Source organism: Felis catus, chromosome A3, assembly GCF_018350175.1.
Source record: "Felis catus isolate Fca126 chromosome A3, F.catus_Fca126_mat1.0, whole genome shotgun sequence".
In the NCBI taxonomy this organism is placed as follows: Eukaryota; Metazoa; Chordata; class Mammalia; order Carnivora; family Felidae; genus Felis; species Felis catus.
In genome coordinates this window covers 32,083,541-32,099,445 of record NC_058370.1, presented here as the reverse complement: position 1 = coordinate 32,099,445, position 15,905 = coordinate 32,083,541, and the positions used below count along the sequence as shown (strand labels likewise).

At 40.9% G+C, this 15,905-nt stretch overlaps 1 protein-coding gene across 3 annotated transcripts in view; it reads right to left on the bottom strand.

Moving 5' to 3' along the window:
- Positions 1-224: 224 nt before the first annotated feature.
- Positions 225-15,905, bottom strand: part of CHGB (chromogranin B) — a 32,207-nt gene continuing 16,526 nt past the window's right edge. Inside the window, exons 1-5 of one of the 3 annotated variants that reach the window (XM_011280910.3) lie at positions 13,000-13,132; positions 8,793-8,836; positions 8,175-8,268; positions 1,718-3,453; positions 225-623 (exon numbers count right to left, since the gene is read on the bottom strand). In XM_011280910.3, coding sequence (XP_011279212.1) covers positions 540-623; positions 1,718-3,453; positions 8,175-8,268; positions 8,793-8,836; positions 13,000-13,048 — 2,007 coding nt within the window. In that variant the 5' untranslated portion in view covers positions 13,049-13,132 and the 3' untranslated portion in view covers positions 225-539. Of the gene's footprint in view, positions 624-1,717; positions 3,454-8,174; positions 8,269-8,792; positions 8,840-12,999; positions 13,133-15,905 lie in introns of those variants that run through there. The other 2 variants (XM_011280912.3, XM_045053855.1) reach the window with 2 other exon arrangements.

The window sequence follows — 15,905 nt, the reverse complement described above, 5'->3', positions numbered from 1 at the left end:
TCCCTATTTTTATAGTATTTTTGCTTCCCTTCCCTTATGTTCATCTGTTTTGTATCTTAAAGTCCTCATGTGAGTAAAGTCCTATGATATTTGTCTTTCTCTGACTAATTTCACTTAGCATAATACCCTCTAGTTCCATCCACATAGTCAAATTTACTTTAAAGAATGGATTCGAAAGTCACACTCCACCCTGAGATGCCCAAAGGAAGCTAAGAACATGAAGCTTTGGTCTCAGATGAATCTTTTATTGTTTCAAACCAAGACAAACATATTTTTTCAAAGATGATAGCACAATCATTGTCACAAGCATGTTAATATGTCTATTTTGCAAGAAAGGATATGCTACAAGTCATGCTATTCATATTTTCAATAGCATTCTGGCAAAAATTAAAGCATTTCCAAATTGTGTCAAACATTTAATGAATAGTGAATTCTACTTTCTGCTCTTGGGTAAATAAATGGCGTCTTTCAGTGAAGTGAGTGGAAAATAGATAATGTGAGAGTTGCTTCTTTAAAACTGCCCTTTGCTCCAACAGCCATCAGCCTCTTCGGTTGCCACTGAACTTCTCAGCTATTTTCTGTAGTTCCAAATCCATTGCAGCCAAGTTTTCAAGTTCTTTTTCCTAGAAAATACAGAAGGGTGGAGGCATGAGGTCTCAGATCAATTAGTTTTATTGTAGTTTGAAGGAGTATGAACAGAAAGGGGAATATTTGATATGTTAGAAGTCATATGAGACACCCTACCATCAGTGGTGCTCAAAGTATGGTCCCCTCACCAGAAGCATCAGCATCTCCAAGGAACTTGTCAGAAATTCAGATTCTCGGGCCTCACCCAAGGACCTACTCAATCAGAAACCCTGAAGGCTAGGAATCTCTTGAGATTCTTATGCACGTTCAAGTTTGAGAAACACCAACCAACATAATATTAGGAAAAAATCATTGTTCAGGCTGGTACAGTTCTGATAATATTAACTCTCCAAGATGTAAACTAATTGTTATAGTCCAGTAGCTGATAACAAAATGGGGTGATATCTTTAGCTGACAGACTAAAATGGGGTGCCTGGGTGACTGGGTTAAGTGACTGACTTCAGCTCAGGTCATGATCTCACGGCTCGTGGGTTCAAGCCCCGCTCTCGGGCTCTGTGCTGACAGCTCAGAGTCTGGATGGAGCCTGCTTCACATTCTGTGTTTCCCTCTCTCTCTGCCCCTCCCCTACTCATGCTCTTTCTCTGTCTCTCAAAAATAAACGTTTAAAAAATTAAAAATTAAGATAGACTAAAGCAATTAATTTCTATATCATCTGTTCTTTCTTCCCCTGGGAAATAGTGGTGAAAAGTTAAATGACCAAGAAGACACCAAAATAGTGGTTGTCAACCTTGACTGAACAATGACTGGGAGCTTTGAAAAATCCTCATGCCCACGTAGTACCCAGTACCAAATACACAGAATCCCTGGAGGTGGGTCCAAACATCAGTAATTACTCAAGCCTTGCAGGTGATTCCAATGTGCAGCAAAGGTTGAGAAGCACTGCAGTAGGGTGAGTGCACGGGGATATGGACAATGGACTCAAACCCAGAGGTTATGTCCACTCTCTTATGGGGGTAGATTCTCATGGTAATTGATTCCCACCAATTTCTCCACATTAATATCAGATAGTCTTGAACATATCAACATTAACCATCTTAAATTAATTTTAAGCAAAAGCCCCACACTGTACCTCTTCCTCTGTCAGAACTCCCTGGCCGGCCCTGTCCTTTTCATTTTCTGCTGCATGGCGTGGGCTCATCTGCTCCTCAGAGTCATAAAAGTCTGGAAATTCAGCTGACTTCTTCCTGTAGTGAAGGAGCTGGTCCAGTTCAGCCACTCTGTCATACTGCCTTTTCAGATCCAGTTTGGGGGGGAGATTTCTCTTCTCATAGCCCCAATTCACGTCCTCTTCGAAGGGCTTTTTCTCCCACAAGTCATAGTTGTATTCCGGGAAGAAGTTCTTCTCATTCAAGGTCAGCCCATTTTCTTCTTCACCCTCAAGAAAATTGTCATCCATGTTGTCTTTTCTCTCAAAATGGCTGCTCCTCCACTGAGGAGGGTCATAGTATGTGTTGAGCAGCTCCCCTAATCTCTTCCTCTTGTCAGTGGTGTGAAGGGGAGTATACTGTTTGCCTTGAAGCCTAGCTTCTTCCCTGCTCTCTTTAGCATCTTCCAGGTCCTCCTGCTGCTGCCACTTCCCTTGAGCTGCTTCTTCACCATAGTTGAGGTAATTTCTGTCCTGCTCTTTCCACTCGCCTTGTGGATGCCTCCTTGCCTTGTCCATCTGGCTTTCTTGAACACGGTAGTGTCCTTCACCCAAGAACCGTTTTTCTTGTTTATTGTCTGGAATGGAATATGCACCTGGTTCCCCTCCTCTGGTTCTATAGTGGTGTCCCCCTTCTCGGATCCTCTCTTCCTCACTTTCTTCATTATATCCATGTGCCATCTTGTCAAGCTCTGAGCTGGGGCCATTTCTCTTGTCCTCCTCCTGGCTCTCCTCACTGGGAGGTCTTGGAGCCCTGTAGTCCTCACTTCCTCTGCTGCCATATTGTCCCTGCTCCAGGTCCTCAGGAGCCTGGACAGCTGGGTAACTCCTCACTTCTTCCCCATATTCAGGTTCTTCTTCCTCTGAAGCCCTGTAGTGGGCTGGATGATGGTCCCTCCTTTCCCCTACAGTGGACATGCCCACGTTTGACTCCGATTCCTCACGAAAGTGTCCCCTCTCATCGGAGGGAGGTTTCCCTTCTTGAGAGGACCTGTCAGGCCTGCTCCTCCCATGGTGGTGTCTTGGCTTCCAGCGTCGTTTGTCCACCTCAGGGCCAGCATCTTCCTGACTTTCCTCAGATTCTTCCTGGCTCCCACCTTGGTTTTTAGACTCTTGAAGGTGTTTCTCCTGGCTTCTTGTGTCCTCACGACTCTCCTGGCTACTCCTCTCTCGACTGTGTGTCATCTCCTCAGGCGGCCCAGCAGAGTGTATACCATATCTGGCAACTAACTCCTCTTTTTTCTTAGCAGTAGCCTGGTTTCTTTTGTTGAGAAAGGCATTTTGTGTCTCTTCTGGCTCTTCCAGGTTTTTCTCTTCACTGCCATCTTTCCCATGCTCCCTTTTCTGGTATTTCTCTCCCTCCTCTTCCTTCCTGTCCTCTTCCTCGGTTTTCTCAGAATGGTGTGTCTTTGCTTCTTTGGAGACTTGACTGTTAGAGGGGTAGAGGCCTCCTTGGGGTTCACCTGCTTCTTCTCGGCTATGCCCACCTCCCGCTGTGTCTGCCATTGTCAGGCCTTGGGTATCCTCCCCTGGAGCTCTTGTTTCCTCCCTACCAGAAGGCCTGTGGGCTTCTGAGGCATCAGCTGGGTTTCTTAACAACCTTACTTCAAATCGTGTGTTTTCATTTTCATTTTTCTCTTCATCTTTGACCTCTTTTCTACCTATCATGAAAATAAAAAAGCATAAGCATAACTTCAGAATTGCCTGTGGTTCAACAAGCACCAGCCTCAGTGATCACTGCAAAACATAAGGACCTGAAAAATCACTTGAGTAATTGTTTGAAGTTTATTTTTGAGAGAGATAGAGTGAGTGGAGGAGGGGCAGAGAGAGCAGGAGAGAGAGAATCTCACTGTCAGCATGGATCCCTGATGTGGGGCCCGAACCCACCAACCTCGAGATCATGACCTGAGCCAAAAACCAAGCGTTGAATGCTCAACCGACTGAACCATTCAGGCACCCCACTTGGGTAATTTTTTAAGTTAATGAAAAATATACTCAGATTACTTTTGAAAGCAAACGGTATGAAAGCTCCTTGGCTGTGTTAAATCTAATAATAAACGCTTTCTATTTTTACTTTTTTCATAGCACCCAACCAGCATTTCTCGGTACTATTAATGATAAAATGGAAATCCAAATACAGATTTATGAAATGTTAGACTTTAGAGCCAGAAGAAACCTTTGAATTCATCTTGTTCAACCTCCTCTTTTTGCAGACAAAGACAGTGAAATTCAGAAAGGTGTATTTAGGGACCCTTCTTTCTATATTGGCTGTAAGTGAGATCTAAAAAATTAGCATTATGTAAATAGCTCTAACTAGAATCCAGCTAAATGAAGTTAAACAGCCAAAGGGAAACATCAGGATTCAAAGGAGGATGTAAAATTTTAAATTATTAGTTTATCAGCCTTTTTTTTTATTCAATCAACTGTGTCGACCCAAGGTAGCAGTAAGTGACAATATAACTTACTAACTGGTGACAAGAAGTGGGTATATTTCTTCCCTTAGAAAACTGTACAGCAGTAGAAAGAACCATTTCTTCCATCACTCGGGTCCTATCTGCCCAATATATTCTCAGATGTTCAAGATGAAAATCAGTATACTGAGTTATCTTTGTGTTTCATTAGTCAACAGTAGATGGTATACCTGGTATTTCAATTGAATGTGTTCTATCTTTTCCAGATGTCAGTAGCTCTTTTACTAAATCCTCCTTAATTCAGGGGAGTCCCATGAGAGGAGATATGCAGCTAACGCTGTCTGAATGATAGCTGGAAGGCCTTGAATTTCAACTTGTCACTGAGTTCAGACAGAACTCCTGAAGCCCAAGCCTCTCCTAACTCTGGGGCTACATCTGCACTGTCCCACTGTGCTATCAGCCTTTGGTGGCTACTCAGTATTTGAAATGCGGCTGATCCAAACTGAGATGAGCTATAAGTGTAAGATGTCTACCAGATTTCTAAGACTTTGTATGAAAAAAAAAGCAAAACATCTCAATTTTTCATATTGATTATATATTGAAATAATACTTGGGATGTATTGGATAAAATATATTTTAAATACATTAGGTGTGGGGGAACCTGACTGGCTTGGTTGGAAGAGCATGCAACTCTTGATCTCGAGGTCATGAGTTTGAGCCCCATGTTAGACATAGAGATTACTTAAAAAAAACTTTAATAAAATAAATAAATCTATTGGTTGTATAAGAATTATATATTGAATAAAATGTATTAGATAAAAATAAAATATATTATGAATATTAATTTCACCTGTCTCTTTTTACTTTTTTAATGTGGCCACTAAGAAATTTGAAATTATATTTGTGGTTCACATTATATTTCTACAAAACAGTACTGATGAGTCATTTTGAACTGACGTTTGCAAAATTGGGTCTTTGTAAAAATGTCGAAAAAATAGCAGATGGTCTGTACCTCTCTGCTTAAAGCCCAGCCTGGCATGATAACATTCTCATGTTTTATGAATCAACTGAAATGTCTCTGACCTTTCACACCCAGACACCTAAGAGCTGGCGCCTTTCCAGTGATTTTGTCTGAACCAGTGCAACATTGAGGCAGGTGAGGTTGTCCAAGTAGGCATAGGTAAGCAAGGAGGCTTTGGGCAGAGACTGACATCATTCTGAGAGTCAAATGACATAACCCTGATCAGACAGGATCTCAGCTTTCCAGGGCAGGGGCTGTGTCACCCCTTTCCTACTGCCTACTGGTCAGGAACAGAAGTATTTTTCTTTTTCCCCAGTTATATGTGTGCTCCCTGTAGCAGCTTGTGACTGAGGCTTAGCACTTCCTCCTAAATTTAGCTTTAAGTCCCCACAGGTGAGATCAGAGTACTGTGATTAGCAGCACATAGTCACTGTCAATCTGTAAAACCAAGGTGTGAAGCCCGTCCTTACTTTCAAGTAGAAATGGGGGAAATGTACCTTCCATCCCTAACTTTCATGTTGCAAGGATAACCAGATTAACCTGGACAAAGAGATTCTCGTACCTATTAAGAAATGGACTATGTATTCCCCGAGGTCTCTTCAAGCCACAAACAGTGATTCTCTTCCACTCTCCCAGTGCTCATTTACTCAGTAAGCATATGCTTGCTCCACAGACATGCTGAAGAGAGTGGGGAGTGGAGATGGAGATGAGCTACAGGTGGGAGGGAGAATTCATCCATCCAGCTGGCCAAAACCTCTACCAGTCTTCTGATCAGCTTAAGACATATCAGCAGGAGAGAAAACTAGAATCGGGCAGAAGCTACAAACTAGTAACCCAGAGGTGAGTTCTTTTTGGCCTAAATAGCATTTTTAGCAATTTCGAATTCAGAGGCAATACTCAAATACCAGGAGATATTGCTTACAAATCCAAATTTTCACTTCTCTTGAAAAATCCCAAATCTGATAATAAAGTCTATATTTCTCGGTTGGAGCAGAAAAATATCTCCCCCTGTACCCTCACCCCCTCCAGAACGGACATGTATCTTCCAGTCTGTGAGTTACTTCCTATTCTGCCTTATTCCTTATGCTATCTGTCTGGCCCTGGCTGATGTCTGAGTCTGCAACCCAGAGGAGCTCTTAAACCCTTGTGTAGTTCTTGGGTGCAGTGTCACCAGGGTCCTGTTAGACATGAGTCATTAGATTTTAACCAGTTTCCCTGAGGCTGTCTCAAAGGACATCAAAAGACCCCAGGGCACAGTCAGTGATAAGGGGAGGCTAGAATTGCCATGGCCACAAAGTAAGGGCTAAGCAGGCAAGCAGAATCCGACATTCAACAGCTCTTCCTAAGCAATCACAGTTCTTTGATGACCTAGTATGGCAAACCCCACACTTTTGCATCCATCTGGTAAACGAAACAAAGAGAAGGGAGATAGTAAGATGGGTCTGCCCAGAGGAGCTGCTTTTTGCCCCTGCCTGAAGATTCATTCTGTTTGTACACATTCCCTGTAAGGGCTGGAAAAGAAAGTTGGGGAGAAATTCAGAAAGAGATGTCTAGGCTGGGATTGGTAGGGAAGCTTCCTCCCATTGTTCATGGGGCCCCTGCAGACTCAGGTCCCCACATCTACTATAATTACCCTGAAGCCTCCAATGGTGGATTGAGTCCTGCTAGGTTACTCTTTTGGTCAATTGCCAATACTTGTTTTTACCATTTTATGTATGAGGCCTCGTGTGCAGCAATAGCAAGAGTATTCTCCTGCAACAAGAGATTTTGGAGGTGACAAGAAAAAGAAAAAAAAGATCACCATTCCCAGCCTCACTAAAAATTTAAAAGCAGAGAAGGTGTTGAAGAGAACAGTGGTTTTTGGATTTGTTTGCATCAGTTTGACTTCATGTATAAAGGAGGCAGCATAGGGGTGCCTGGGTGGCTCAGTTGGTTAAGCATCCAACTTCAGCTCAGGTCATGATCTCTCAGTTCATGAGTTCAAGCTCCACATCAGATTCTGTGTTGAGAGCTCAGAGCCTGGAGTCTGCTTCAGATTCTGTGTCTCCCTCTCTCTCTCTCTCTGCCCTCCCTACTCATTCTCTCTCTCTCTCTCTCTCTCTCTCTCTCTCTCTCTCTCTCAAAAATAAATAAATGTTAAAAAAAATTTAAAAGAGACAGCATAGTTTTGAGAAATTGATCTTTTAATGTCAATGCCCAATGGATACTGCTTGCATTACTGTTCAGATTTTGTCTTCGACAGAAGTTGATTTGTATAGAGAATACATCCCACTCTAGATTCAGAAGGTCATTGCTCTGACTCACTGAATGCTCTGCTTTTACCCTCCCCTTTTTAGTTCTCAGGCCTGACCTCTACCATTTGGTAGTACCTCCCATTCTAATCAGCTGTAAATGAAAATGGCTTAAACAATCTGTCGTGTAAAGAGGGCAGAAGTTTCCAAGTCGCCCTTCAAGCTTCTAACTTCTCACTGTCAGAAGAGCAGAAGGCAGGGAGAAGAATAATTAAGATCTACTTCTATCTTTTTGTCTTCCAACACTCCCAGAACACTTAACCCCTACTACCTAATAACAAAAAAGCACTCCCCACACCTCCCTCCACCCAAGTAAAAGCCTGTTCTAAAAATCCAAACTCTGGAACCAAGGAATTTAAGAACTGATAGACATCTCAAAGACTATCATTGAGTTCAACTCCCTTATTTTACTTTGAGAAAATAAGCCCAGAAAGGCAAGAGGTCTTTCCCCATGGTCACACAGCTATTAAGTGGCAGATTGGGACTAGAAGCCATATCTTCTGTCTCCTCAGATACTAGTCTAGTCTGTACTCTTTCCATTGCATTACCCACTCCCCTGATTCTCCCCTCATTTGGAGGTAAAGTGGAAGCTGAAGTGGAGCAAGCAGGAGGAAGGATCACCCGAGGGACAAAGATCTCCTGCAGTGTAGGACACTTACTCTTTTTCAGGACTTGGCGACACTCAGGGGTGATGGGTGGAGCATTGGACTTCGACAGGGCATTTGAGAGGACCTCGATGATGCAGCGAGTCACCTGGGGGGAAACCAAAAGCAGGTTGGCAAAAGCTGGTGTCACTGGGATGATGGCCTAACCCAAACCAGAGCTGCTGTAGAGAGAGGGTCGGTTCTGTGGCCTATACTGGTGTGGGATCCTTGGGGCAGAAATGTAGATTTACAGGACCATCATGAAACATCCCAGGCTTTTCCACAGAATACTGCACAATGGCACCGGGTCAAGATTACACAAGAGAAGAGAACTACCTCACACCCCCCCCCCCCCCATTTCTTGCAGATCCAAAGGAAAATAATGATGACAGCTATCCTCAGGAGCACTAAAGACACTGGGAAGGAAGTGAGATCCCAAGGCAGGAGGGACATCCTTTGCCCTCATTCCCTTAGGGATGAAAACCTGGCTTTGTAACACTATTTTGTAGGTTTTTTATTCTTGTTGTTTCTTTTGTTTGTTTGTTTGTTTGTTTGTTTGTTTGGTATGATAAGGAGTGGGAGAATCTAGAGTCTAGATGAAAGTATACATTCTAGACTTCCATTTCAACTTACCATTTCTTCATTGTGGTTCCTGTTATCCACTGGCATAGAACTGACTGCTTTGAAGGAGAAAAAGAAAAGGGAAATGACTTGAGCTGATTTTTGGAAGCTGTGTGACCCCAAACTCACAAAATCACTCCCACTCCCTGCACATTACTTGGAAAGAGTGGCAGAGTCACAGCTGAGCAGAGTGGAGATAGCTGGGTAAGATTGGTCCAGGAGCCATAATTGCCCCAGTTGCTCATGTACAGACACACACACACACACACACACACACACACGCACACACACACACACACCTGTTTTCCCTAGCAATGTCTTAAACATGATTTAGAAATGAATACTATCTTATATGCATTATAAATCAAATCCAGACCACAGACAAAGAGAGCTTCTGAGATACTGGCAGAAGCTCTTGATTGCGGTACTGATTACGCAGATGTGCTCAATGAGAGAAAAATTCATTAATCCATATACTTATGATCTGTGCAGTTTTCTAATTGGATATTATACTTCAATAAAAGATTGAAAACCTACTTTAAATGAAACCAGGGTACCCTCCTCAACCCTTATGCCTACCCCAAATGGGTAAAGATTTGTGATTCCCTCTACCTATTGCTGTCCCCACCAAAATATCCTCCCCACAACTCATTTCATTTTTGAAGTCATGGTTGTGATTATTTTACATAACTAATTACCTTGTTTTTACCCCCAGTCTTTTTTCTGAACAAGATTGCTTACGCATGTGTATCAGTGTTGTGTTTCCCTTTCCCCATGTTGGCTGTAAACAGCAGGGGAGGGATCTGATTCTAGTTAATAATATCATATATGAAATAGGTGTTTAACAACTGGCTTATCAGAATATTTTTAAACAGTAAATCTTAATTTATTTAAATTAAATTTCATAAGATTTTGCTTGTTTTGAACCAGCGATTAAAGTGTCTTTGTCTTCTTAGGAAATGCTTCAAGTGCTTTTAATTTTCCAATGCCATTTTTTTTCTTTCAAAGCTGCTTTGATTCTTTTATCTTTCGCTTTGACTCTGTTCTGTCTAAGCCCTTTCCATTGGAGAAGCTCAAAGCATTTACATGTAGGCCCATCTCCACATTTCTCCTGACACTCCCTGGAGTGGACAGCTGCCATTATGGCTGAAGAAGCTCAGTGCACAAAATTCTTCTAGGTCCCTGAGACAAGAAAAGAGCTAGCTGAAGGAAGAGCAAAACTCAGACATCAGAGATGAAAGCTACTCAAATGCAATTTATTTTTAACCAGCAATCTGACTTCTCCTCTCCAAATGTTTACTCTCCAAGTCTCTTTAACTACCTGTCTCTAATCAGTTACACATCATCCCAGGCTCAACCTAGGAATAAAACCTATTTCATGTACTTACCTTACTTAATTTTCCTTTTTAAAGCATGACTTGGGATATACTTCAATTGTTTCAAGAAGTCCAAAGCTATCCAGCATATTAAAACCATTTGTAAAATGTTTGAGAAGTGCCTAACAAGGTAAAAAGACCCCACTATCTTTCTAAAACATAGTTCAGACAAGATCCAGATGTCCTACCTTTGGCACCCAGGGCCAAATATACTGGCTAGATCATTATTTTATCCCCCAAATGGTTGTTATTGGGAAACATTTTCACTTTGGCATTTATTCTTTGCACCCGAATCTGTAAAATTCTCTAGAAAGAAATGACTGAGAGAATTACTCCTCTAATAAACTAGAAGGTGCCTTTTTAAAATCTAGCATTACTAAACCTTCTTTGGTAATGCAGTTTCTTGCTAATAACTTTTCTTTTTTTCTCCATATATGTAAAATAGGTGCTTTTATTAACTACTGGCATTGCCAAAGTATTAGCAGTTATCATATTTGGGAGGAGATAAATATTTTTCTTTTATCACTCTAAACAATTTTTGGTATATGTGCTGCTGAAGCGAGCACTCACTCTAAACAATTTATAGCTCATGTTTGTTATTGCAAACAGTCCTATTTCTCTGATTGAGGCTCTTCAGATTTATTTTTGATGGAAAGGAACTAAGGTCTCCTTATAAAAGTGCATTACGCACCTTGATGAGACACCTAAGTTCCACTGTATTTTTTCCAATGGAATCTGTAACAGCAAAATGATAGTTAAAGACACATTGATTCCCCTAAAGCAGTTTAACTTATTTTTGTATAAAGATTCAGGAGGCACCAAAGAAAACCCAATAATTATGATAAAGGTGAAGTAATCAGATGATAGAAAATCTTCAAATAATATTGTATGATATACCCGAGAATAACTTGAAACGTATGATATTTCATAAGACTATCAAACTAAGGTTTGATTCCGCAATAAAAATACAGCTAAAATTTTTAAAAGTTAAGCAACTTCATCTGAATGAAGAAACCATTTTACCCAGTATAATATAGATATCACATAGTAACTTCACTTATATTAATTTTTAGAGTGCACATGTAGCTACTATGGAAAGGTATGGATCTCCCTTCAGAAGCTCTTCAGGGGAGGAAATGAACCAAATGGTTTCCTGAGGTTTTCTTCATCCCTGTGATTTTGCTAAATAACAAACTTTGCTTGAAAGCTACCATGTTTCATTTCCAGGCATTTGTGGATGGCAGGAATGGGCACAGGGGTTTCTTTCTAGGGTAATGAAAAACTTCTGACATTTGATAGTGATTACACAATGTCAGAATATACTCAATTCTGCCCTTTAAAAATGTGGGTTTTATGGCATGTGAATTATAGCTCAATAATTTTTTTAAAGAATGTGATGTCTCCATTTTAGCTGATATTAAAATATGAACCCATCTTAAAATATTCTCTTGCATAGGAGAGCTCTAAGTGTTTTACCACTATAATAAAATAAATCTCTGTTTTGTTGTCTCTAGCACAATGTATATAGCATAGCAATAGCATTTTAAGCAATTTGTTTCTGAAAATACTTGAATTAAGAACATTTATAGGTAATTTATAAGAGTGACAAGAATGTTAGAAAATTTGAAATGCTTGTAGCTTGCAGTAAAATAAATTACCACTGGCTTTCATTTTATGTCTTTACATTTGGTATCCAACAATTGCTGTCAATGAAAGCTTTATATTCATGGATGGCAATACTTCAATTCCAGGTAGGAGTCTCAATCTCAGATAAAGAACAATATCCTATGGGGTCATTAAAATAGCCACAGAAAACCTCCAGTTTAATCTGGTGGTGCATATTTACCTCCCAATGGTCTCAATACTCATAGAAATTTTACTTCAATACACATGAATACACACACACACACACACACACACACACACCCCACACATTTTTTCCAATCTCCAGAGATCATTTCTTCAAGATTCAAAGTAGTTTGAAAGATTAATCCTGCAGTCTTCCACACATAAAGAGACACTGTCAGATATCTACTACTTTAAGTTTCATCCTCCCAAATTGACTAAAATGATTTCTTTAACTTCTCCAAGGATATTTTGTGGTTATTTTATACTTGTTATTTTCCTGCAGTACAAAAGACAAAATATCTACTGCACTTTCCATTCATAACTTAAAAATGGATTAATTTGGGTATGAAATTACCTCTTCCCAGAAATGGAACTATAAAATAAAAAAAAAATTACATTAAGTTTGTACATAACATATACATGAACACACACATATAGATGAACATGTTAATTAAAAGATATAAGAATACATACAAGACTTACTTTCATCTCATCATGTTTAAATAATAAGAATAAAGGAAATTACACAGGTGCCAACTAATATATAATACATGGACTCCTGTGTCTCTGTAGTCCTCTGGCTTTAAAAAAACAAAGAAATACTCCATTCCAGTTACATATTAAGGCTTTAACAGCGTCTAGACAGGTAGAGAGAGAGTGACATTTTAGGAGGTAGCACAAAATGTGGGGTTTCCGCGGAGACACTGCACGTTTTCTTTCTATCTACAGGAAAACTCAGATATGAAAAGACTGAGACTCTTCTGGTTGGGCTAAGAAGACCTCTGGCTTTTTCCAAGTCAGACGATGAAGCGGGGAGTTGAAGGAAAATACCCAGCCAAGAGAAGAAATTAAGAATGTCAACCAAGATGGAAAAACCTTCCACTCAACCAACCCTTCCTCTCCCCCAGTGTCTACAAGCCAAGACTCCCGGAGCGCCCTGGAGGACCAAGGCTAGCGCTGTCCGCGGTGCTGAACAGCCCGCCGAGCCCACTCACCGGCCACCACTGCCGCTGCCAGGAGGCCCAGCAGCACGGCCGGCTGCATGGCCCCGCTCTCCCGAATCTGCGCGGAGAAGAGGATGGCGACTGGACCGGTGAGTGGGATGCGGGCGGAAGGCGAGATAAAGATGCTCCGGGAAAGCAGCTGTGCGTCCTGGTCCCCGCGGTGTGGCGCGGTTGGCGCAGGCCCCGCTCTTTTAAAGGGCAAGCCAGGGCCGCAGGGCCGGGAGGGGCGGGAATCCAGGAGGCTGCGCCCCCTCCGCTCAGCGCTGACGTCAGGAGGCGGCCCCCGGGCCCGCGGCGCAAGTAGGAGGAAATCTACGCCAGTCCAGTCTCCCGGGTGCTGGAGGTCTGGAGCGGGTGTGGGAGTGAGGCGGACGTCGGAATGAAAGTTTGAGGGGAGGCAGTGCAAATCTGACGCGAGGGGAGAGGCAGAGGTCCCGCATAGATTGCCCCAGCTTGTTCCTCATCTCGCTCCACGCCACCTTCAATGAGGCTGTGTATCGTGTGCAGTTTTGTTGAGTGTATCTAGGACTAAGTCTGGTTTGTGTCGCCACTACCCAGCGAAGTATCAATAAAACTCCTGCTAACTAGAGAGTACTAAACGGTGGGGGGACATGGAAGGAGCAATGATGGCTTTAAAAATAAAAGGTGCAGAGGGAGAATATGGAACCTGCTGTTCTTTAAAAATTTTAGTCTTAAATCTATCGGTATCTATCTACCTTTCTGCCTACCTACCTATGTACTATTTGTGATTATCTCTCTCTCTGAACACATAACATACACACACAGTGAAAAAAATTTTAAGTCACATGGCACAAAAGAGTTTACTAGAAACATCTCCCTTCTACTTCTATTTCCCCACATTCCTAATTAACCCCCTGCAGAGTCTACTCTACCTAACCACTTTCTGTTGTTTAGGCTTAATTTATTTTGGAGCATATATAGCTACATCTTCTTTCAGATGGCGGCACTATATTACATTGACTGTATTAACTGGAGTTTATTTAACCAGTTCCCTTTCTGATGGGCATTCATTTAGGTTATTACCCTTTGGCCTTTAATTACTCCTTTACAACAGAGCCCTAGTGTCAGGGGCAGGTCATGTAATAACCTGCTTGTAGAATCTAGTACATCTCATAAGCACTGTTCATCCTCTCTGGCTTTAAAATTGAAATAGGAAGGCATTCTGTTTTCTGTGAGAGGAAGGTGAAAACATCTTCCAGGATATTTTTAATGTGACTTCTCTCAATCTAATGAGGAATCAGGAAAAAGAAGCAGGCATATGGGCACCAAAGAGAAACAGCTCAGAATCTTCTCTGATAACACAGGCTTTGAGGAATAGAGTGAACCATCATGTGGAGTCTTTTTTAGAGAAGGCAGATGTCTGCATGTACAACTAAAAGGAAGTTTCAGTGTCTTTTTCCTGAAAATCAATGAGGCTCAAATTCTTTATGCATGTACTACATCTTCCTGAAAAGGCTGGGAATGATTTCCCCAGGACCATGGCTGCAGGATATTTAAGAGAATAGTCTTAAAAAGGATATTAGTGGAGCAGTTGGTAAAATTTGAATAAGATCTGTAGATTACATGATAAATATGGTATCATTACAATACAATACAGTGTTAATTTCCTGATCTTGAGAATTGTTCTTGTGATTATGTAAGAGAATGTCTTTGTTTTTAGGAAAGGCATGTTGAAGTAGCTAGAGATAAAAGGGTGTCATATATACAACTTACCCCCAAATGTTTTAGAAAAATATAGAGTTAGAGAAAGGAAAAGAAAGAAAGAATACTAAGGCAAGCAGGGCAACATTTGGGAAATTGGGGTGAAAGGTATATGGGAATTTTTAATACTATTTTTGCATTTTTCTGAAATCTGATATTATTTTCAAACAAACAGAAAAGAATATTCTTGGCACAAAAGAGTCTTATAAAACCTCTGTAAAGAAGTGGGTACAGAAAAAGAAGGTGTTGAGTAAAGGCCTTTCTTTGAGTGCTGATCTGGGGGAAATTCTTCTACTATTATTGAAATTATATAAGGGTTCCAACTGCTGTTTAAAATGCACTGATTGCCAATAGTACTTAAACATTGCCACCTTCCAGAAGCATCTACATTCCAGTATTTCATCAATTTCCCTTTTATCTTGCTTTCTCATAAAGTACAGGGTTAAAAATATTAATGTCATCTTGTGGCTTCTCAGACAGGGCTTGGGCTGAGCTTATTACTCATCAAGAAAAGTCTTTTCATTATTGTGAATTGGCCCACAGCCAGTTCCTATATTCAGACTTACCTTTCTTTGTTCTCATTATTTGACAAACTTTTTATTATTTTGCCTTTCACATTTAGATCTCGATGTACTAAGAAAAAAAAACCATTTGGCAGGAGCGTTTCTAAGGAATTCTTTCAAAGCAGGATGACAGAGGAAAACATATTTTCCTTAGGAACCAGGGCTTACAATAAACATGGAATGAGATAGGGGTACAGTCACACTTTTTACCGCTTTGCCACTTAATTGTTCTGAGAATTTTTTTACTGACCATCCTTACCCACCTGCTGTTTAGTGTCACTGAACACACACACACACACACACACAACAACAACAACAACAACAACAACCCTAGAGTTCATCATCTCATTGGTCTATTTGTTTATGCTTGGAGAAGTATCACACTTTCTCTATCACCACAGCTTTTTAAGAAGTCTTGATATCTGGTGGAAAAGGTCTTCCCACCCTGTTTTTCTTCAGGAGAGTATCTGTTATTCTTGGCCTTCTGCATTTTCATATAAATTTTAGAATCAGTTTTCTGTCAATTGCATGAGAAAAATCTGTTAGGATTTTGATAGGAATTGCATCAAATCTATGGATCAATTTGGGAGCAGCTGACATCTTTACCATATT